This window comes from Equus caballus, chromosome 8 (genome assembly GCF_041296265.1).
Source record: "Equus caballus isolate H_3958 breed thoroughbred chromosome 8, TB-T2T, whole genome shotgun sequence".
In the NCBI taxonomy this organism is placed as follows: Eukaryota; Metazoa; Chordata; class Mammalia; order Perissodactyla; family Equidae; genus Equus; species Equus caballus.
The window spans coordinates 46119186-46142604 of record NC_091691.1 but is presented as its reverse complement, the minus strand read 5'-3'; the positions used below and the strand labels follow the sequence as shown (position 1 = coordinate 46142604).

General features: G+C 37.5%; 1 protein-coding gene across 11 annotated transcripts in view; it reads right to left on the bottom strand.

The window, feature by feature from the left end:
• SPIRE1 (spire type actin nucleation factor 1) overlaps window positions 1-23419 on the bottom strand; it is a 216445-nt gene that overhangs the window by 12710 nt on the left and 180316 nt on the right. For all 11 annotated transcript variants that reach the window (XM_070220660.1, XM_070220659.1, XM_023648211.2 and 8 more), the window contains 2 exons: window positions 18376-18466; window positions 2018-2160 (listed from right to left, as the gene is read on the bottom strand). In XM_070220660.1, the coding sequence (XP_070076761.1) occupies window positions 2018-2160; window positions 18376-18466 (234 nt within the window). The remainder of the gene's footprint in view (window positions 1-2017; window positions 2161-18375; window positions 18467-23419) is intronic.

Sequence of the window (23419 nt, the reverse complement as noted above, 5' to 3'; positions counted from 1 at the left end):
AACATCCTAAGGAAAGGGAGGGAGATACAATAAAAATAAAAACGAATAACAACAAAGAGCCACCATTTTCAGTTGAGGGGTTATAAATATAAAATGATTTCTTGTTTTCTAAAATATAGCTAAAATTTTAAACTAATTATCATACTTTTAAAAACAATACTTACCAAGCTAGAGGACACTATCACAAGACAAGTGTGATCTTATGGATTTCCCAAGATAAGCTAATAGCAAAAACTTCATTCCTTTGACCTGGATGCTATTCTGTCTCAGCTGGTGCCTAGAGGCACCTTGAGGGGGTGCAGTTCTGTATGGAACCCGAACACCATCCAGCATTGACCAGAGGTCAAGCTATCAGATCGACTACAAAGGAGTTTTAGCTAGTAATGGAATTTTGCTGAGAAAGATCATCAGCCCACATCAAGGGCCGTGAAGCATATTTCCTGGCGCAGTGGAATTTTTAGTGTGCTTGGTCACTCTGTGAGTTGTTTTTTGTGGCAGAGAGCAAGATAAAACCAATCTGCAATCACAGAGAAGGGTCTCAGGGAAAAGGCAGTGGGAAAGCACCTCTAACTTTAACAATGATGTTATATGACCACAAGGTCAGGTATACAACTGAATGATAAACTGGCTTCTAGGAAAGGCTGTGTGAAGAGAAGAATCTTCTAATTATTGGACTTGTGAAAAAAATCACAAAGGAGCTCCCTCTTACATATTTTTATGATAGTAACTGTATATTTTATAAAGCAGTAACTTATTCATATTAACAAAAGCATTTGGATTTTAACGTTTGAACCCGTAGGTTAGAGTTCTGTTTTTCAGTTGGTAAACCATGGATGAGGCTATAGATTTCATCAAATATCAGATTTTGGTGATTTTTTAGGAGTTAGAGGCATCCTATCAGGAACTGCCATAAAAACCATTAGTTCTTTAATCATACCGTTTGGGAATAGAGATGACTGATCAAATTTCAACACTATAAGCTCTGTTCAAATTCGGTATCCTCACAATAAACGCACCATCTCCCTCTACTTTGAGGAAGGGACACCTGTTATTGCTTCATTTGAACCCCTGAGGATTCATCACAGTCTAAAAATATGGACTAAGCACATTCCAGTGTTTTTTATTCATGAGTATCTGAAAAAACATTAGATATTAGGTTGCTGGTAGAATTATTGATTGAAGCCTTGCATCTCGCCTGCAAGTCTATCTGAAGTCGAGACTTCAGAAGAATCTTCATAGACTTCCTTTGGCTGGTGGATCTATTACTTCTTCCAGGCAGGGCTTGTGTACTATATCCCACTGTTCTGAGAAATGAGTAGATACTACATGAACTGGAAGTCTCTGGAAAACAGCAAAAACTGTCAACCAGTCCAAATAGCAGCTTTGGCTCCAGTGTCACAAAACATACAGTCATGCATCACTTGACAATGGGGATACGTTCTGAGCAATGCACTGTTAGGCGATTCTGTCCTTGTGCGAACATCATAGAATGTACCCACACAAACCTAGATGGTATAGCCTACTACACACCTAGGCCATATGGTACTAATCCTATCGGACCACCATTGTATATATGGTCCATCAATGACTGAAACATTGTTATGCAGCACATGACTGTACCTGAAAACAATGAACAAAGATTTTTAATGGATCAAAAGTCTCCCCTTGAACTTCTGCCTCAATAAAATAGTCTACTGTAGTCAGACTTTGCTAAGTTTTTTGATTAGTTTTGACCTTTTTAAAGTGGATTAATACTCATTGAAAGGAAGAAAGCCTTTCTTGAATAATATCCATACTTTCAACCATTGATAAATCTTCTGGAAAAAAAGTACTTAAAATGAGTAAGGAATGGTCAAATTTCATTTGGGTTACTGTTAGGGTTGGTTTTCTTTAGTTATTAAAAACAAATAAGGTTATTTAAAGCTCATTCTAACCTTTGGAAGCTTCTCAAGAAAGCTAATGATTCTAGCTGCCCTAACTGATCCTTACATTTCTACGCAGTCCTTCAGTTACTTACGAGAGATCGGGAGCTCTGCTTGGATGGTGCCAAAAACTGTCTCACATTAGTAGGCGTTTCCTTTTCAATGGAATGTCGTCTCTGGGGTGGCTGCCGTCTCTCTGGCTGGGGTGTTGATGATATGGGCAAGAATTTAGGAGGCTCTAAAGAAATGAAATTAACCAAATTGGAATGAACTTTCTTACAAAATAAAAATCTTAGCTTTTGAATTCCTAACAGAAAAATTCTTTGTCATTTGTGACAATGCATTCACAGATGACCTGTTTATTTCATTGGAGAGGTATATCAAGATTGGAGGTTCTTAGGACGAGACTGTGAGGATTGTCAGAGAAGAATCTTTGCAAGATAAACTTGCTACAGAAATAGCAAGAAAAAAGGAAAAAATATTTTGTTTTTAATATTTATTCAAATTCATACATAAAAACACAATATAAGTATAGTTTCAGATTTACATACAAATGCTCTCATGTTATTTTCTACAAAATTGTGCAATTAAAGAGCCTCAGGCATTATTTTAAAAAAATGTAAAAATATGTATTTTATGTGTCCAAAAAAGACTCCCAAATGATACCCAAATTCTCAAGTGTACCCTCCTTGTACATTCTCCTTTTTAAAGATAAAGCTGCCAGAGTTTTATTTGGTCTTCCTCCCACTCTCTCTGTAAGGCTGCTTCAATGTAGTGGTGAGGAAAGTGCATGTCAGCACCAAGTCAAATATGATCCATCTCTTTAGACTGTCCCACCAACAGAAATCACTCAAGGAAAACAAAGAATATAATTTCACAATCAATAAAAGATAGAGAAATCTGTTATGTGATTTAATTGTGTCTCTATAATATTTAACGGGTCTGATCAAATACCAATTACAGATAATACCCAAGGTCAGCTCTTACTGTTTCTGACATAATCGGTTTAAGTAAATCAAAATAGTACTTAAAGAATTTTAACCACTGAAACCTCCATGTTTATAGGAAATCAAGTCAATAGTCTAAGAAATCTTTATATGTTTTTTCTCTTGATAAGTTTTTTATGGCAGTAAAACATATATAACATAATATTTACAATCTTAAACCATTTTTAAATGTACAGTTCAGTGGTATTAAACACATTTACATCGTTGTGCAACCATTACCACTATGCGTCTCCATACCTCTTTTCGTCTTGTAAAACGGAAACTCTACACTCATTAAACAATAAAACTTCCTATGTATGCTCTCCACCCTGCAGCCCCTGGCAACCACCATATACCTTCTGTCTCTATGGTTTTGACTACTCATATAAATGGAATCATTACAGTATTTGCCTTTTTGTGACTGGCTTATTCCACTTAGCATAATATCTTCAAGGTTCATTTGTGTTGTAGCCTATTGCAGAATTTCCCTCTTCTTAAGGCTGAATAATATTCCATTGCATGAATATACCACATTTTGCTTCATCCATTTATCCTTTGATGGACAGTTGGGTTGTTTCCACATTTTAGCTATTGCGAATAATGTTGCTATGAACACAGGTGTACAAATATCTGAGACCCTGCTTTCAATTCTTCTGGGTATATACCTAGAAGTGGAATTGCTGGATCATATAGTAATTCTATTTTTAAATTTTTGAGGAATCGCCAAACTGTCTTTCACAGCACCTGTACCATTTTACGTTCCCAGCAACAGTGCCTAAGAATTCCAATTTCTCACCAACACTTGTTGTTTTCTGGGTTTTTTTTTTTTTTTTTAAACATCGGCACCTGGGCTAACAACTGTTGCCAATCTTCCTTTTCTTTTTTTTGTTTTAAGGATTGGCACCTGGGCTAACAACTGTTGCCAATCTTTTTTTTTTTCTGCTTTATTTCCCAAAGCCCCTGGTACATAGTTGTATATCTGAGTTGCAGGTCCTTCTAGTTGTGGGATGTGGGACGCCGCCTCAATGTGGCCTGACTAGCGGTGCCATGTCTGTGCCCAGGATCCGAACCCTGGGCTGCCGCAGCGGAGCATGCAAACTTAACCACTCGGCCACGGAGCCGGCCTCTGGGTTTTTTTGATAGTAGCCATTCTAATAGGTGTGAGGTGATATCTCACTGTAGTTTTGATTAGCATTTCCCTCATGATTAGTGATGTAAAGAATCTTTTCATGTACTTGTTGGCCATTGGTATATCTTCTTTAAAGAAATGTCTATTCAAGTCCTTTGCTTATTTCTGAATCGGGCTGTCTTTTTGTTGTTGAGTTCTCTATATATTCTAGATATTAATCCCTTATCAGATATATGATTTGCAAATAGTTTCTCCTTTGTGAGTTGCCTTTTTACTCTGTTGACAGTGTCTTTTGATGCACAAAAGTTTTTAATTTTCGTGAATTCCAATTTGTCTATTTTTTCTTTTGTTATCTGTGCCTTTGGTGTCATATCTAAAAAATCATGGCCAAACCAATGTTGTGAAGCTTTTGTCCTATCTTTTCTTCTAAGAGTTTTATTATATTAGGTTTTACATTTAGGTCCTTGATCTACTTTGAGTTAATTTTGGTATATGGTGTTAGGTAAGGATCTAACTTCCTTGTTTTGCATGTGGATATCCAGTTTTCCCAGCACCATTTGTTGAAACGACAATCCTTTCCCCATTGAATGGTCCTGACACACTTGTGAAAAATCATTTGGCTATCTATGTGAGGCTTTATTCTTGGGTCTCTATTCTGTTCCATTAGTCTATATGTCTCTCTTTATGTAAATACCACAGTGTTTTGATTATTGTAGTTTTGTAGTAAGTTTTGGAATCAGGAAGTGTGAGTTCTCAGGTTTGTTCTTTTACAAGATTGTTTTGGTTATTCAGGGTCCCTTGAGATTCCACATGAATTTAGGACAGGTTTTTTCTATTTCTGTAAAAAACGTCATTGGCATTTTGATAGGGATTGCATTGAATCTATAGATTTCTTTGGGTGGTATGGACATTTTAACAATATTAAGTCTTCCAATCCATGAACACGGGATGTGTTGTCATTTATTTACATCTTATTCAATTTCTTTCAGCAACGTTTTGTAGTTTTTAGGGAACAAGTATTTTACTTTCTTGGTTAATTAAGTTAATTCCTAAGTATTTTATTCTTTTTGATGTTATTATAAACGGAATTGTTTTTCTAATTTCCTTTTCAGATTGTTCACTATTCATGCATAGAAATGAAACTGATTTTTATGTGTTGACTTTGTATTCTGCTACGTTGCTGAACTCATTTAGTCTAAGTTTTTTTGTGGAATCTTTAGGGTTCTACACATATAAGATCAGACCATCTGCAAAAAGAGAGAATTTTACTTCTTTCCTAATATGGATGCCTTTTATTTCTTTTTCCTGCTGAACTGCTCTGGCTAGAACTTCCAATACTATATGGAATAAAGCAGGCATTCTTGCATTGTTCCTGATCTTAGAGGAAGCACCTTCCGTCTTTCACCATTGAGTACGATGTTCGCTGTGAGTTTTTCATATATGGCTTTTATTACGTTGAAGTAGTTTCCTTCTATTCCTAGTTTGTTGAGTGTTTTTTTTTTTAATCATGAAAGGGTGTTGAATTTTGCCAAATGCTTTTTCCGCATCAATTGAAATGATCATGTGTTTTTTTCCCTTCATTATGTTAATAGGGCATAGTATACACTTATCAATTTTTGCATATTGAACTATCCTTGCATTCCAGGAATAAATCCCACTTAGTCATGCTATATAATTCTTTTAATATGCTGCTGAATTCTGTTTGCTAATATTCTGTTGAGGATTTTTGCATCAATTTTCATAAGGGGTATTTGGTCTGTAGGTTTCTTACCTTGTAGTGTCTTTGTCTGGTTTTGGTATGTGGGTAATGCTGGTCTCATAGAATGAGTTAGGAAGTATTCCCTCCGCTTCAATTTTTTGGAAATGTTTGAGAAGGATTAGTATTAGTTTTTCTTTAAATGTTTGGTAGAATTCACCAGTAAAGCATCAAGTCCAGGGCTTTTCTTTGTTGGGAGATTTTATGATTACTGATTCAATATCTTTACAAGTTATAGGTCTATTAAGATTTTCTATTTCTTTCTGAGTTAGTCTTGCTAGGTTTTGTATTTCTAGAAATTTATCCATTTCATCTAGGCTATCCAGTTTGTCCACAACTGTTCATAGTTCTCTCTCACAATTCTTTTTATTTCTGTAGAAACAGTAGTAATGTCCTCCCTTTCATTTCTGATTTTAGCAATTTTAGTCTTCTTTTCTCTTAGTTCATCTAGCTAAAGTTTTGTCAATTTTGTTCATCTTTTTGAAGAACCAACTTTTAGTTTCATTGATTTTCTCCATTGTTTTTCTATTCTCTATTTCATTTATCTCTGCTCTAATCTTTATTTTTTCCTTCCTTCTGCTAGCTTTGGGTTTAGTTTGTTCTTCTTTTCTTAGTTCCTTAAGTTGTAAAGTTGTTGAATTGAGATTTTTTTTAAACCTGAACATTTATTGTGCAACTCACCATTGAAATTTCTTGTTTAACATAAGCATTTATAGCAAAAATTTCCACCCAGCACTGCTTTCATTGCATCTCATAAGTTTTTGTATGTTGTTTTTTCATTTTCTTTCACCTTTAAGTATTTTTTAATTTCCCCAATGATTTCTTGTTTGATCCACTGATTTTTTAAAAGTGTGCTCTTTAATTTCTATAATTTTATGAATTTTTCAGTTTTCCTTCCATTATTGATTTTTAACTTCATCTCATTGTGGCCAGAGAAGATACTCTGTATAATATCTATCTTTTAAAACCTACTGAGACCTAATTTGTGGCCTGACATATGGTCTATCTTGAAAAATATTCCATGTACACTTGAGAAAATGTGTATTCTGTTGCTGTTGGGGAGAGTGTTCTGAACATGTCTTTCAGGTCTAGCTGGTTTACTGTGTTAAGTCCTCTATTTCCTTACTTATTTTCTGTCTGCTTCTTCTATCCATTATTATGAGTGAAGTACTGAAGTCTCACACTATTATTGTAGAAACATCTACTTTTCCTTTCAATTCTGTCAGCTTTCACTTCATATATTTTGATGTTATGTCATTAGGTGCATAAATATTTATAATTGTTATATCTTCTTGATGCATTGAAACTTTTGTTAACATACAATGTCTTTCTTTGTCTATTGTAACCTTTGCTGATTTAAAGTCTATTTTGTCTGATATTAGTATAGGCACCCCAGCTCTCTTTTGGTTACTATTTGCATAGAATATCTTTTTCCATTCTTTCACTTTCAATCTGTTTGTGTCTTTGGATCTCAAGGGAGTCTCTTGTAGACAGCATATAATTGGATCATGTGTTTCTGTTGGCCAATGTCCGTCTTTTTTAAAAAATTATTTTATTGAAACTCAAAATGGATCAAAGACCTAAAGATTAGGCCTGAGACAATAAGTCTTTTGGAAGAGAATATAGGCAGTACACTCTTTGACATCAGTTTCAAAAGAATCTTTTCGGACACTATAACTCCTCAGTTGAGGGAAACAACAGAAAGAATAAACAAATGGGACTTCATCAGACTAAAGAGCTTCTTCAAGGCAAGGGAAAACAGGATTGAAACAAAAAAACAGCTCACTAATTGGGAAAAAATATTTACAAGCCACTTATCTGACAAAGGGTTAATCTCCATAATATACAAAGAACTCACACTGATTAGCAACAAAAAAACAAACAACCCGATCAAAAAATGGGCAGAGGACATGAACAGACATTTCTCAAAAGAAGATATGAATATGGCCAATAGACACATGAAAAGATGTTCATCATCGCTAATCATCAGGGAAATGCAAATCAAAACTACACTAAGATATCACCTTACACCCGTTAGATTGGCAAAAACATCCAAAACCAAGAGTGACAAATGTTGGAGAGGATGTGGAGAAAAAGGAACCCTCATACACTGTTGGTGGGAATGCAAACTGGTGCAGCCACTATGGAAAACAGTATGGAGATTTCCCAAAAAGTTAAAAATAGAAATACCCTATGACCCAGCCATCCCATTATTGGGTATCTATCCTAAGAACCTGATATCAGAAATCTCAAGAGTCCATTGCACCCCTATGTTCATCGCAGCATTATTTACAATAGCCAAGACGTGGAACCAGCCTACATGCCCAGAAACTGATGATTGGATAAAGAAGATGTGGTATATATACACAATGGAATACTACTCAGCCATAAAAAAAGACAAAATTGGCCCATTCACAACAACGTGGATGGACCTCGAGGGTATTATGTTAAGCAAAATAAGCCAGTCAGAGAAAGACGAACTCTATATGACTCCACTCATAGGTGGAAGTTAGTATATTGATAAGGAGATCTGATCGGTGGTTACCAGGGAAAAGGGGGCGTGGGGGGAGGGCATAGAGGGGGAAGTGGTGTACCCACAACATGACTAACAAAAATGTACAACTGAAATCTCACAAGGTTGTAATCTATCATAACATTAATAAAAAAAATTATTTTATTGAGGTCATAATAGTTTATAACATTGTGCAATTTCAGGGGTACATTATTATTTATCAGTCACCATATATATGTGTCCCTTTACCCCTTTTGTCCAACCTCCAACCCCCTTCTCCTCTGGTAACTACTAATCTGTTCTCTTTGTCCGTGTGTTTATTTACCTTCCACATATGGGTGAAATCATGTGGTGTTTGTCGTTCTCTGTCTGGCTTATTTCACTTAACATAATACTCTCAAGGTCCATTCATGTTGTTACAAATGGTACAATTTTGCCTTTTGTATGGCTGAGTACTATTCCATTACACACACTCTCTCTCTCTATATATGTGGTGTACATATATATATATATATATATATACATGCCACATCTTCTTTATCCATTCATCAGTTGATGGGTACTTGGGTTGATTCCAGGTCTTGCTATTGTGAATAATGCTGCAATGAAAATAGGGGTGCATAAATCTCTTTGAATCGTTGATTTCAAATTCTTTGGATAAATATCAATAGTGGGATAGCTAGGTCATATGGTATTTCTATTTTAAATTTTTTGAGAAATCTCCAAACTGTTTTCCATAGTGGCTGCACCAGTTTGCGTTCCCACCAGCAGTGTATGAGGGTTCCTTTTTCTCCACAACCTCTCCAACATTTGCTGTTTTTTGCCTTGGTAATTATAGCCATTCTAACAAGTGCTAGGTGATATCTCATTGTAGTTTCATTTGCATTTCCCTGATGGTTAGCGATGTTGGATATCTTTTCATGTGCATGTTGGCCACCTGTATATCTTCTTTGGAAAAATGTCTGTTCATATCCTATGCCCATTATTTGATCGGGTTAGTTGGTTGGTTTTTTTGTGTGAGGAAGACTGGCCCTGAGCTAACATCTCTTGCCAATATTCCTCTATTTTATGTGGGATGCTGCCACAGCATGTCTTGATGAGCTGTGCTAGGTCTGCGCTTAGGATCTGAACCTACGAAGCCCAGGCCACCAAAGCGGAGCGCACGAACTTAACCACTATGCCACTGGGCCAGCCTCGGTTGCTTGTTTTTTTGTTGTTGAGTCCTTTGTATATTTTGGAGATTAACCCCTTGTTGGATATATGATTTGCAAATATTTTCTCCCAGTTGCTGGGTTGTCTTTTCATTTTGTTCATGGTTTCCTTGGCCTTGCAGAAGCTCTTTAGTCTGATGAAGTCCCAGCTGTTTCTTTTTTCCCCTTTCCTGAGTAGACATCGTATTTGAAAAGATCCCTCTAAGACCGATGTCAAAGAGTGTACTGCCCATATTCTCTTCCAGGAGTTTTATGGTTTCACGTCTTACCTTCAAGTCTTTAATACATTTTGAATTGATTTTTGTGTATGCCAAAAGATAATGGCCTACTTTCATTCTTTTGCATGTAGATGTCCCGTTTTCCCAGCACCATTTATTGAAGAGGTTTTTCTTTCTCCATTGTATGTTCTTGGCTCCTTTGTTGAAGATTAGTTGTGCATAGATGTGTGGTTTTATTTCTGAGCTTTCAATTCTGTTCCATTGATCTGTGTGTCTGTTTTTGTAGCAGTACCATGCTGTTTTGAATACTATAGCTCCGTAGTGTATTTTGAAGTCAGGGATTGTGATGTCTCCAGCTTTGTTCTTTTTTTCTCAGGACTGCTTTAGCTATTTGGGGTCTTTTCCTGTTCCATATGAATTTTAGGGTTCTTTCTTCTATTTCTGTGAAGAATGTCGTTGGGATTCTGATTGGTATTGCCTTGAACCTATAGATTGCTTTATATAATATGGACATTTTAACTATATTTCTTCTTCCAATACATGTGCATGGAATATTTTTCCATTTCTTTACATCATTGTTGATTTGTTTCAATAATGTCTTACAGGGGCCAGCCTGGTGGTGTAGCAGTTAAGTTCGCATGCTCCACTTTGGCAGCCTGGGTTCGCTGGTTTGGATCCCAGGTGTGGACCTATGCACTGCTTTAAAGCCATGCTGTGGCAGGTGTCCCACATAGAAAGTAGAGGAAGATGGGCACGGATGTTAGCTCAGGGCCATCTTCCTCAGGAAAAAGAGGAGGACTGGCGGCCGATGTTAGCTCAAGGCTAATCTTCCTCAAAAAAAAAAAAATCTTACAGTTTTCATTGTATAGGTCTGTCACCTCCTTGGTTAAATTTACTCCTAGATATTTTATTCTTTCTGTTGCAATTGTAAATGGAACTGTATTCTTGAGTTCTCTTTCCGTTAGTTCATTGTTAGGTTATAGAAATGCAACTGATTTTTGTTAAGTTGATTTTGTACCCTACCATTTTGCTTTAGTTGTTGATTATTTGTAATAGTTTTCTGATGGGTTCTTTATGGTTTTCTATATATAAAATCATGCTGTCTGCAAAAGGTGAGAGCTTCACTTTTTCCTTACCAATTTGGATACCTTTTATTTCTTTTTCTTGCCTAACTGCTCTAGCTACAACCTCCAGTACTATGTTGACTAAGAGTGGCAAGAGTGGGCACCCTTGTCTTGTTCCTGTTCTCAGAGGGATGGCTTTCAGTTTTTGCCTGTTGAGTATGATGTTGCCTGTGGGTTTGTCATATATGACCTTTATCATGTTGAGGTACTTTCCTTCTATACACATTTTATTGAGAGTTTTTATCACAAATGGATGTTGCATTGTCAACGTTCATTGTCAAATGCTTTCTCTGCATCTATTGAGATGACCATGTGATTTTTATTCCTCAGTTTGTTAATGTAGTGTATCATATTGATTGACTTGTGGATGTTGAACCGTCCCTGTATCTCTGATATAAACCTCACTTGATCATGGTGTATGATGCTTTTAATGTATTGCTCTATTTGGTTTACCAATATCTTCTTGAGGATTTTTGCATCTATGTTCATCAACAATAGGGGCCTGTAATTTTCCTTCTTTGTGTTGTCTTTATTTTGCTTTGGGAACAGGGTGATATTGGCCTTGTAGACTGAATTACAAAGTGTTGCATCTTCTTCAATTTTTTGGTAATAGTTTGAGAAGGATAGGTATTAAATCTTCTTTGAATGTTTGGTAGAATTCTCCTGAGAAGCCATCTGGTCCTGGACTTTTATTTTTTGGGAGATGTTTGATTGCTGTTTCAGTCTCTTTACTTGTCTATTCAGATTCTCTATTTCTCCTTGATTCAGTTCTGGGAGGTTGTATGACTCTAAGAATTTATCCATTTCTTCTAGATTGTCCAATTTGTTCGCGTACAGTTTTCCACAGTATTCTCTTATAATTCTTTATTTCTGTGGTAGACATTGTAACTTCTCTTTCATTTCTAATTTTATTTATTTGAGGCTTCTCTTGTTCTTAGTAAGTCTGGCTAAGGGTTTGTCAGTTTTGTTTATCTTCTCAAAGAATCAGCTCTTAGTTTCATTAATCCTTCCTACTGTTTTTCTGGTTTCTATTGCATTTATTTCTGCTCTAATTTTTATTCTTTCCCTCCTTCTGCTGACTTTGGGCTTTGTTTGTTGTTGTTCTTCTAACTCTGTTAGGTGTATTCAAGATTATTTATTTGAGATTTTTCTTGTTTGTTAAGGTGGGCCTGTATTGCTATGAATTGCCCTCTTAGGACCACTTTTGCTGCATCCCACATGAGTTGGTATGACATGTTTTCATTTTCATTTGTCTCCAGATAGTTTCTCCTTTAATTTCTTCATTGATCCATTGGTTGTTCAGTAGCATGTGGTTTAGTCTCCACACATCTGTCACTTTCCCAGCTTTTCTCGTGTAGCTGATTTCTAGTTTCATAGCATTATTGTTGGAAAAGATGCTTGATATGATTTCAATCTTCTTAAATTTGTTGAGGCTTGCTTTGTTCACAACATATGGTCTATCCTTGAGAGTGTTCCATGTGCACTTGAGAAAAACGTGTATTCTGCTGTTTTTGGCTGGAGTGTTCTCTATATATCTGTTAAGTCCATCGGGTCTAGTTTTTTGTTTAATTCCACTATTTCCGTGTGGATTTTCTGTCTGGATGATCTATCCATTGATGTAAGTGGGGTGTTGAGGTCCCCTACTATTATTGTGTTGCTGTTAATTTCTCCCTTTAGGTCTGTTGTCAATAGTTGCTTTACGTACTTTGGTGTTCCTGTGTTAGGTGCATAGATATTCATGTGTTATGTCCTCTTGGTGGAATGTCCCCTTTATCATCATATATTGCCCCTCTTTGTGTCTCATTGCCTTTTTTATCTGAAGTCTACTTTGTCTGATGTAAGTATGGCAATACTTGCTTTCTTTTGTTTGCCATTTGCTTAGAGTGTCGTCTTCTATCTCTTCACTCTCAGCCTGTGTTTCTCTTTAGAGTTGAGATGTATTTTCTGGAGGCAGCCTATTGTGGGTCTTGTTCTTTAGTCCATCCTGTCACTCTGTGTCTTTTGATTGGAGAATTCAATCCATTTACATTTAGAGTGATTATTGACATATGAGGGCTTAATACTGCCATTTTATCCCTTGTTTGCCAGTTGTTTTGTATTTCCCTTGCTTTTCATCCCATGTATTTCCAACTGCCATTTCAGTTTGGTGATTTTCTATGACGGTTTTCTCTTTATTTATCATTTGTATCTCTGTTGTGATTTTTTTGTTCAGTGCTACCATGAGATTTGTATAAAAGATCTCCTAGATGAGATAGTCCATTTTCTGATAGCCTTTTATCTCCTTAGCCTAAGCAGGTTCCTTCCCTTTCCTCTTCCCTAAGTTATTGTTGTCACAAGTTATTCCATTTTATGTTGTGAGTTTGTCATTAAAATGAAGTGATGACAGTTATTTTTGAGGCTTTCCTTCCCTTTATCTTTAACGCTATAATTGTTTGCTAACTGTTCTGATAGCTGCAATTTTCTGATTTTGTCTATTTATCTCCTTGCTCAAGGCTTTGTAAATCTTTTTTTTTTTCAGGTATGAGGGCATTCTTGATCATTTCTTGTGGGGGCGGGTCTTGTGGCAATGAACTTCCTCAGTTTTTGTTTATCGGGGGAAAGTTTTTATTTCTCCATCATCTCTGAAGGATAGTTTCAATGGATAGAGTATTCTTGGCTAAAAGCTTTTGTCTTTCAGTATTTTGAATATATCATTCCACTCTCTCCTAGCCTCTAAGGTTTCTGCTGAGAAATTTGCTGAAAGCCTAATAAGGGTTCCTTTGTTGGTTATTTTATTCCACCTTGCTGCCCTTAATATTTTTTCTTTGTCATTGACTTTTGCTTATTTTACTAATATATGCCTTGGAGAAAGTCTTTTTACATTGATGTAATTTGGAGTTCTGTTGGCTTCATTTACATGTAATTCCAGCTCCTTCCCCAGGTTTGGGAAGTTCTCAGCTATTATTTCTTTGAACAAGCTTTCTGCTCCTTTCTCTCTCTCTTCTCCCTCTTGAATACCTATAATCCTTATGTTGCATTTCCTAATTGAGCCAGATATTTCTTGCAGAACTTCTTCATTTCTTTTTAGTTTTAGGTCTGTCCTCCTCCTCCACCTGAAGCATTTCTATACTTCTTTCTTTCTTCCTTTCTTTTTTTCTGCTGAAGAAGATTAGCCCTGAGCTAACATCCATTGAAAATCCTCTTTTTTTTTTTTTTTTTCTCAAGGAAGACTAGCCCTGAGCTAACATCTGTGCCAATCTTCCTCTGTTTCTGTACATGGGACACCTCCATGGCATGGTTGGTGAGTAGACTAGGTCTCTGCCCAGGATCCGAACCCATGAACCCAGGCCATCGAAGCAGAGCATGTGGAACTTTAACCACTCAGCCACAGAGCTGGACCCAGCATTTCTATATTTCTGTCCTATACATTACTAATTCTGTCCTCCATAATGTGAGCTCTGTTTTTTAAGGATTCTATTTTTTAAAAAATCTCATCATGTTCTTCATCTCTAGGCATTTGTTTGGTTTTTTTTTTTTTTTAGAGTTTCAATTTCTTTTGTGAAGAATTCTCTCTGCTCATTAATTTTATTCCTGAGTTCACTGAACTGTCTTTCTGAGTTTTCTTGTAACTCATTGAGTTTCTTTATGATAGCTAGTTTGAATCATTTAGATTGTAAATTTCTGTGACTTCAGGATTGGTTTCTAGACACTTGTCATTTTCCTTCTGGTCTGGAGTGTTAATGTATTTCTTCATGCTGTTTGGTGGGGTAGACCTTTGCCAGCATACAGTGGTAGTATCTGGATGCAGGTTCCACCTGCCACTACTTGGGGGTTGCAGGAGCTGTGTTTTCTGAGCTTGCTGCATGCACTGGTAGTTGTTTCCATCTGTTGGAAGCTGTGCCGACAGGGCCCGTCTGTGTTTGCCTGTTGGACACTGCTGCTTCACACATGCAGGCACAGGCACTCTGGCACAGATCCCCTACCCTGGGTGACCAGCCAAGCTGGTGCACCAGGCAGCATGGGGGGATGCTTTCTTTTCTGCCTGTATTCCTGCTCTGCACTCACTGGTGGCCTACTTGGACTGTTCAGCTTGGTGGGGGCACCCCCATGGTGAGTGATCCACCTCAGTGTAGAGAATTCCTGTGGGCTGGGAAGCAACCCTGAGAGTGAAAGTTCCTGCAAAGGGCTGCCTTTTCCCCCGTCTCCTCTCAGAGTTGCACATCAGCTGCTGCGCGAGGTCCCACACCCTAGATGGCTGCTGCTGGGGAGGGGGAGATCTGCTTACCTCCTGCCACTGCTTCCTGTGGGATCCAGTATCCTTAACCTTCAGACATATGGCTGAGTGGATCTCTTTGATATCTATTGTAGTGTGTGGATGTCCTCTGTTGGTTAATGAATGTCCTTTTTGTTGTGTCTTCAGGGGGATGGACTAAGAGAACAGCTCACTCTGCCATGATGCTGACATTGCCAATCTCTGTCTTTTGATTAGAGTTTAATCCATTTATGTTTAAAGTAATTACTGATACAGGGGAACTTACTTCTCTCATTGTCCTATTTGTTTTTTATATACCTTATAACTTTTTGTCCCTTGTTTCCTGCATTCCTGTCTTCTTTTGTGTTTAGTTGATTTTTTTTTTTTTAAAGATTTTATTTTTTCCTTTTTCTCCCCAAAGCCCCCCCGGTACATAGTTGTATATTCTTCGTTGTGGGTCCTTCTAGTTGTGGCATGTGGGACGCTGCCTCAGGGTGGTTTGATGAGCAGTGCCATGTCCACGCCCAGGATTCGAACCAATGAAACACTGGGCCGCCTGCAGCGGAGCGCGCGAACCCAACCACTCGGCCACGGGGCCAGCCCCTGTGTTTAGTTGATTTTTGTAGTGAATGTTTAAATTCCTTTCCCATTTCCTTTTATGTATATTCTATAGCTATTTTCTTTGTGGTTACCATGGGGATTACATTTAACATCTTCAAGTTATAACACTCTAATTTAGATTTATATCAGCTTAACTTCATAACACACAAAACCTGTGCTCCTATGTAGCTCGATCTCCATCCCTTTTGGTTGATGGTGTCACAAAATTACATCTTTATACATTGCCCCAAAATATAGACTAACAATTCTTTTAAATGCATTAGTCTCTCAAATTATGTAGAAAACAAGATTTGGAGTTACAAACCAAAGTTACAGTAATATTAGCTTTTACACTAACAATTGTTTTTTCTTTAAAGGTAATCTCTTAAATCATAGAGAAAACAAAAAGTGCAGTTACAAATCATTGTTACAGTAATATTAGCTTTTATAAATGCTTATGTATTTACCTTTATTAAGATCTTTATTTCTCATGTGGCTTCAAGTTACCGTCTAGTGTCCTTTCATTTAACCCTGTGGTTAAAGCATGCCTGTTGAGCATCCTTGCAGGGAAGGTCTAATGGTCATGAACTCCCCCAGCTTTTGTTTATCTGGGAATGTCTTGATTTCTCCGTCACTTTTCAAGGACAGTGTTGCTGAATATAGGATTCTTGATGTATTTTTTTCTTTTAGTACTTTGAATACATGGGTAGGCCCACTGTCTTCTGCCCTCCCAAGTTTCTGAAGAGAAACTTGCTGAAGATCTTATTGAGACCCCTGTATGTGATGACTTGCTTCTCTCTTGCTGCCTTCAAGAGTCTCTCTTTGTCTGTGTCGTTTGAAAGGCTGATTATAACGTGTCTCGGTGTGGGTCTCTTTGAATTCATCTGAGCTGAGCTTCTTGGATGTTTATATTCATGTCGTTCATCAAATTTGGGAAGTTTTAGCCATTATTTATGCAAATATTATTTTTGCCCCTTTCTTACCTTCCTCTCCTCTGGGACTCCCACAATGCATATGTTGGTCTGCTTCGTGAAGTCCCACAGGTCCCTCAGTCTGCACTTTTCTTCAATCCCTTTTCCTTCTGTTTTTCAGATTTGATAATTTCCACTGTGCTATCTGTAAATGTGCTGATTCTTTCTTCTGCCTTTGAATCCCTCTAGTGAATTTTTCATATCAGTTATTGTACTTTTCACCTCCAGAATTTCTTTTTAGGTTATCTATCTCTTTATTGATATTTCCATTTTGTTCACACATTGTTTTCTTGACTTTCTCCATATCTTCCTTTCTTTCTTCCAGCATCTTTAAAACAGTTGTTTTAAAGTCTTGTCTAGTATATCTGTCATCAGGTGTTTTTCTGGGACAGTTTCTGCTGATTGTTTTTTTTCTCTGACTGGGTCATACTTTCCTTTTTCTTTATACGCCTTGTGATTTTTTTGAACACTGGACACTGGAATTTAATAATGTGGTAACTCTGGAAATCGGATTTTTCCCAGAGTTTGCTTGTTTTTGTTATTTGTTTTTATTGTTGTAGGCTGTCTCTGGGCTGAAGATCAGCCTGAAGTGTAAACTTAAGATCTCCTTAGGTCTTTTCTGAGTCATTCTCTGGGCTTGCATAATCACTTTCAAATTTTCCTCATATATGCAACTGTTTCTGAATGTCCTGGTCTTTAATGTCTAGCTCCCAAAAGATGACAAAGTGAAAAATGAAGAGAGGGGAAGGGCATCTTCCCTTTAAATTCCCTGGAAATCACTTCAGGTTGGAGTGGGGGAAAGCTAGCAATAATGCAACAATGGCTGTCCACCCTCTTTTTACCTTTGGAATCAGAAGCAGCAATCAGAGCACAGATTCCTAATATTTGGAGGGCAGGGTCCTTTTTACCTACCCTGGCTCCTGCAAGCTGTGTGCAAACTGCTTTAGGAACAGTACACAGCTGCCTACCATGTGGCTAGAGGTGGGTAATGAGTATCTACTATTGTGCTGAGAGCTGAAATTAACCACAATTTACCATCCAAGTCTTCCCCAGGAAGCTGCAAACCTTCTACAGACTCCAGAGTTCCAAAATAGTTACATCAGACAGATTCCATCAGTGCAATTGTGTCTAGGTAGGAAGACAGATTCCTAGGGCTTTCGACTCTGCCTTCTTCCCAGAATCCTCCCCCTTAATAAATAATTTCTAATCCTTTATAATGATCTTATAAATGAAAAAGATTACTAAAAGCATTTAGAAATCACTTAACTTTAGATTCTGTGTTCAGAACGCATTGCCTGAGAAGTTATAAAAGTTGTTTTTTACTATATATGTGTGTATGTGGGTATGGATATATATATGTGTATGTGTATGGAGGGGATGATAAGAAGTGTGATTATTTAGGGCTTCTGACTTAAACTGAGATAAGAAGGTAATTAATCTAATAAATACACACAGTTGACTTATTCCTTACAACTATTATCTGTAAACCCAAAGGTGATTGATCTAAGTTAAGAACCTGAGGCCCAGTTATCAGTTTAGCCCTACCTTATGTTGTCACTCTAGGAAAATAACTGAATATTTCTGTGCCTGATTAGTGAAATTCCAGGGTTAGTTCTTTCTATCCCAAATGATCACAAAACACTTTGTGATTCCCTATTCTAGATCCAGTGTTTTTAAGGTATCCAATGCTAGTTCTTTGTACCACAAATACTCACTCTTCCTTGTGGACACAGCCTCCAATAAAGGATCTTCAAGGAAAGAGGGGGACACACTGCTACTGCTGGTTGACTTGTGCAGAGTTTCTCCCTGAGAAATGTATGGGCAAAGAAATAGATTCCTTAGACATTAGTGCTCTTGTGCTAATTAATAACATTTTACTATTAAATATTTATTTTAACATGAGGCACCAAATTATGTCAAAGTTTCAAGGCAAGTAGAAGACAAATTAGAAGGGATCTAAAATTAGACATGCCTGGGTTTGTGTCCTGGTTTTGTCCCTTATTAGAGTGATGTGACATTGAGCAAGTTTCTTATCTTAGTTTCATCATTTGTAAAATAGGGTGTATAATACCCTCTTTTTCACAGGGTTATCAGAAGGATTAGATGAGACAATGCATTCAAAATACGTAACACATTACCTGGCACACAACAGATGGTGGTTAAACTATTATTAGAAGAATATTTAACACATTTATAAAAGTAATAGACTGGGAATCCCTTGAGGTAGATGCTGTGTATCTTGTTCATTGTTGTTACCTAGTATCAAACCCATCACTTAGTAAGTAATGAATAAATATTTGTTGAATCAATGGACGAAAATAAATATTTCATGATATGTCACATGAATCTAGAAAAACGTCTACATGGTGCCAAATAAAATTTAAGTTCCTATTACCAGTGAGAAGTGACCTTAATTTGATTGGGCCATACCAAAATGATGTACAATATTTATTCATGAAAAATTTACCAGCTACTATGTGATGGGGGATATATATTAACTAGAAGACAACTTATTTCGATAATATCTATAGAAAATTGCCAAATATTTTTAAATACAGAAGAAAGAAAATTAGGTTAATATATTAATCTAAGACTATGGGAGACATTAGTGAAAATTCTCTCTGACCTACTTAGTTAGGGTGACTTTAATAATTAGCCAGTCACTAAAAACTCACCTCACCTAAAGCCTACTTGCTGAAAGCATTAGTTTCAAACAAGTTATGATACAAAGGATCTGATCAAAGAACAGAAGAAAGGCTGTGTAAACCACACAGTTCAAACACAGAAGGCTTGAACAATGACCTCCACTCTCTTGGTACTTACCATGAAGGGCAAATCAAGCCATGTAAGCAAAGCCTCAACCCCAGTCATGGTGTAGGTCACACAAATCTCCAGAAAAGCTAGCAAGCAACTACAATGATCTCCTTCTGCTTATGGAAGGTCAAAAGGAAATAAAAGCCAAAAGTATCTCTTAGGAAAAGAAAAAAGGAGTTATACACAGTACTTCCCAAATAATTATGAGGTGGGTGCTACCCTGATTTAAAGAGCAGAGACCATTCTCCTGCTTCATATACTTCAGCCCATCTTCCCTAGAAATACTATCCATCCATCTACCTATCTATCTATCTATTGCTTGAGGAAGGTTATCCCTGAGCCAACATCCATGGTGATCTTCCTCTATTTTGTATGTGGGATGCCACCACAGCAAGGCTTGATGAGCGGCGTGTAGGTCTGTGCCCATGATCCGAACCCAGGAACCCCGGGCCGCCAAAGCAGAGCATGTAAACTTGACCACTACCCCATCAGGCTGGTCCCCTAGAAACACTTTTGGAAGCCTCATTTTTGGGAACTCTGAGACATGTCCACAGCTTTCACCCAACTCCTCCTTACTGATTTAATGTTCCCACTGTGAACAGCCAAGAGCTTGTCCTGGGGCAGGTGGGGTGACTGCAAGTCAGTTTGTAGGAGACAGAAAAATTGTGTGGACACTGGTGTGGTTCAGGGCCTTTTGGGATTTGCTCCCACAAGGTGTTGATGGTCCTCTGTCCTTGCATGCCCACCTCAGGCAGCTGCACCCAGTTTTCTGACTATTCGAAAACTAATCTTCACCAGGATTAGTTCTTGCCCCAGAGGAATCACAAAGACACCTAAAAGGGGAACCAGGGGCTTTTAAGAGGTCAGATCTCCTGAGTAAGACAATGTGTGTGTGGACTCCTCCTTGATTCTTGCCCTGTAATGTCCAATCCCATTGACTGAACACTTTTTGACGGTCTAAGGGAGTGTGATGGGTCTCTGATAGGGTCTCTGATATCTCTGTATTTTCTACTGCCTAGCTTAGTTTCCGAAATCTGCTGGTTTATATTATCTGATCCCAGGTTAGTCTCTGACATTCACTAAGTTAGGCCTTTTCTAGTTCTACATCCTGACCAGTGATTCTTAACTCTTACCCAGGTCCTGGCTCTCATGAGGTCACTTACAGAATTGCAGCTGCTTTTTCACTGCTGCTTTGCCCCAAGGGAGGCACTGTCACTGAAGGCTGCCAGAATCCGCTCAGAGGCCAGCGTGGCCACCTAACTCACTTACCAGGAATGCAAATCTGCCTTTTCCTGAAAAACAAGCCCAGTGAAGGCTCAGATGTAGCTCTTTTACTTGGCTTTCCTATATGGCTACAATCAAACTTATCTTCATTTCTAAAAAGTTACCGAGGATAGGGTTGTTGTTGTTTTTAGTGCCATCAAGGTGATTCCGACTCTTAGTGACCCTGTATACAGCAGAGTGGAATCCTGCCTGGTCTTTTTCTGCCTTCCTCTCACCTTCTGGTGCTATATCAGACAATGCTCTGCTGCTATTCATAGGGTTTTCATGGCCAATTTTTTTGGAGGTGGGTCGCCAGGTCCTTCTTCCCAGTCTGCCTTAGTCTGGAGGCTCTGCTGAAACCTGTCCACCATGGGTGACCTTGCTGGTATTTGAAATACCAGTAGCATAGCTTTCAGCATCACAGCTACATGCAGCCACCAAAGTATGACAACGGATAGATGGGGGTGTGGTTCCCTGACAGGAAATGAACCTGGGCTGTGAGGGTGAGAGTGCAGGATCTGAACCACTAGACCACCGGGGATAGGCTAGCAGAGGTTATTAAAGGTAAGCAAGAAATATTGAAGCTAGATTTCTAGGAGGAAAAAAAAATGGAGTGACAGAAAAAAGGTCTGGTATTGGGAGGTCTAGTTGACTGGAGGTTCTGCTACTAAAAAGTTATAGGGCTTTTTAAACTTGGTCTCTCTCTCTCTACTAGAGGCTCAGTGTTTTCACTGAAAGTAATGATGTTGAACAAGATTTCTAAGGCTCCTTCCAGTTTAAATTTTTAAAATTTTATTCAGGTATTCTCATATACTGCTAGTTGGAACACGAGCGAGTACACGAGATATACATACTTTGGAGTTAGACTTGGGTTTCAAATCCGACTTTATCATTTACTAACTCTTTAATGGTTTAAGTTCAAAGACAAAAACTGTCTGTGTATCTGTTTCCTTATCTTTTACATAAGGATCATAGTTGCTTTCCAGGGTCTCTGCAAAGACTAATGAATTTATAATATCTAAAGTATAGCATAGAGTAGGCCCAACAAAAAGTTGGTATTATAGCTTTCTTTAAGGAACATGGCAATATGTATCAAGAGTTATAAAAATGTGCATTTTTTCACCTAGCAAATATACTTCTAGAAATAGTCTGAAAAATAATTCAAAGCAGAAATGTATCATAAGGATGTTTACAAGAGTATTGTTATTTATACTGGTAGAAAAGTGGAAATAACCTACATGTTCAAAAGGAGCGGACTGGTTAAATAAAATATGGTCAATTATTATGATGGATACCACACAGATATGAGGCATAATTTTGGAAAAGGATATTGAATCAGATGGGAAAATGCTCATGATACTTTGTTAAGTAAATAACATGGGTTAGTTCCCGTTCTGGTAAAACAGCAGATTAGATAACCTGTTTCTAAGGCCTAACGACAGGTGTAAGGTTTCTGGGTCACTACCAATGGCCAAGTTTAACAACTAGAAACTTTCAAAAGACACCAATTTCAGCTTGCAGTTAATGCTTATTATTTAATTATTATTATTATTATTATTTAAATGTATAAAGCTATTGGGTAAGTCTAAAGGAAAAAAATAAGTTTGCTGGTTTTGTAACTGGAGTTCTCAGTTGATAGAAAGGAAAAAAAATGCATTTCCTCGGTTGAACAACAAACTTATGGCATTAAGAAAATTAAAAGGCAAGTTAGTGTCTCACAGTTCTTAAAATGATTAAGAAGGAGTTTTTTTTTTTGCATAAGCAGTTGAGTTTATATTGATAAAGTAAATAATTCATTAATATTATATTTCATAGGAATATTTGATTTATAGTAATACATTGACTGATTACAGGGAAATTCAGAACTAAATAGAGATTATTCAAACAGTAAACTTTTCTTTGTGATAATATGGATCCAAGTTTAAGTTAAACCTCAAAGACAGCAATGAGCAATAGGAAAGTTCCGGTGGACCAGGTAATCAAACAAAAAGTGTACAGGTGAGCAGAGGTGATATCCTGTGACTGGTGGAAGGTATCTCTTAATATGAAGTCTCTATGGAAGAGAAGATTGAATGAGATCATATATGAAAAAGTTTACCATACAGTTGGTATTTTGGTGGTTGAAAGATATTTCTTAAAATGTAAAAAAAAGAAAAAAAAACCCCTCTGATGGGATGAGACTAGTAAGTTAATAGGAGAAATTAAACAAGCATAACAGCATTTCCTGTGTCAGGAGTGAATAAAGTGCTCGGTGTGCAGCTTCCCCCCTGAGGGAGGTTCTGCTCTCTCCTTCCCCATTTCAAGGGCTTCAGTACAAAGAGTAGGCAAAGAGGCCCATGCAAGGAGCAGGAGAAGCAGGCAGACTCACTGGTGAGAAGTGCAGTGTCAGCTGACTGCTGTAATCTCCTAAGGGAACACTTCCTCTTAGAATGGAAAAGAAATTTCACATTGCTCTATGAGGCCATAGGCGAGACCCTAAAAGATGGGCGGGGGTGCACAGGGCTCTATTCCACACTTCCATTTCCAGCTAACTGACACTCTATTTCTGTAGGTTTGATGAGAAGAAAAAGTTTTGATGCTTAAAAAAAGTTTGGAAGCCACTCATTAAATGAGAGAGAAGGACGAAAAATGGGGAAGTAGGTGATAAAATAGAGAGGATGGAAGAAAAAGAATAAGACCAGC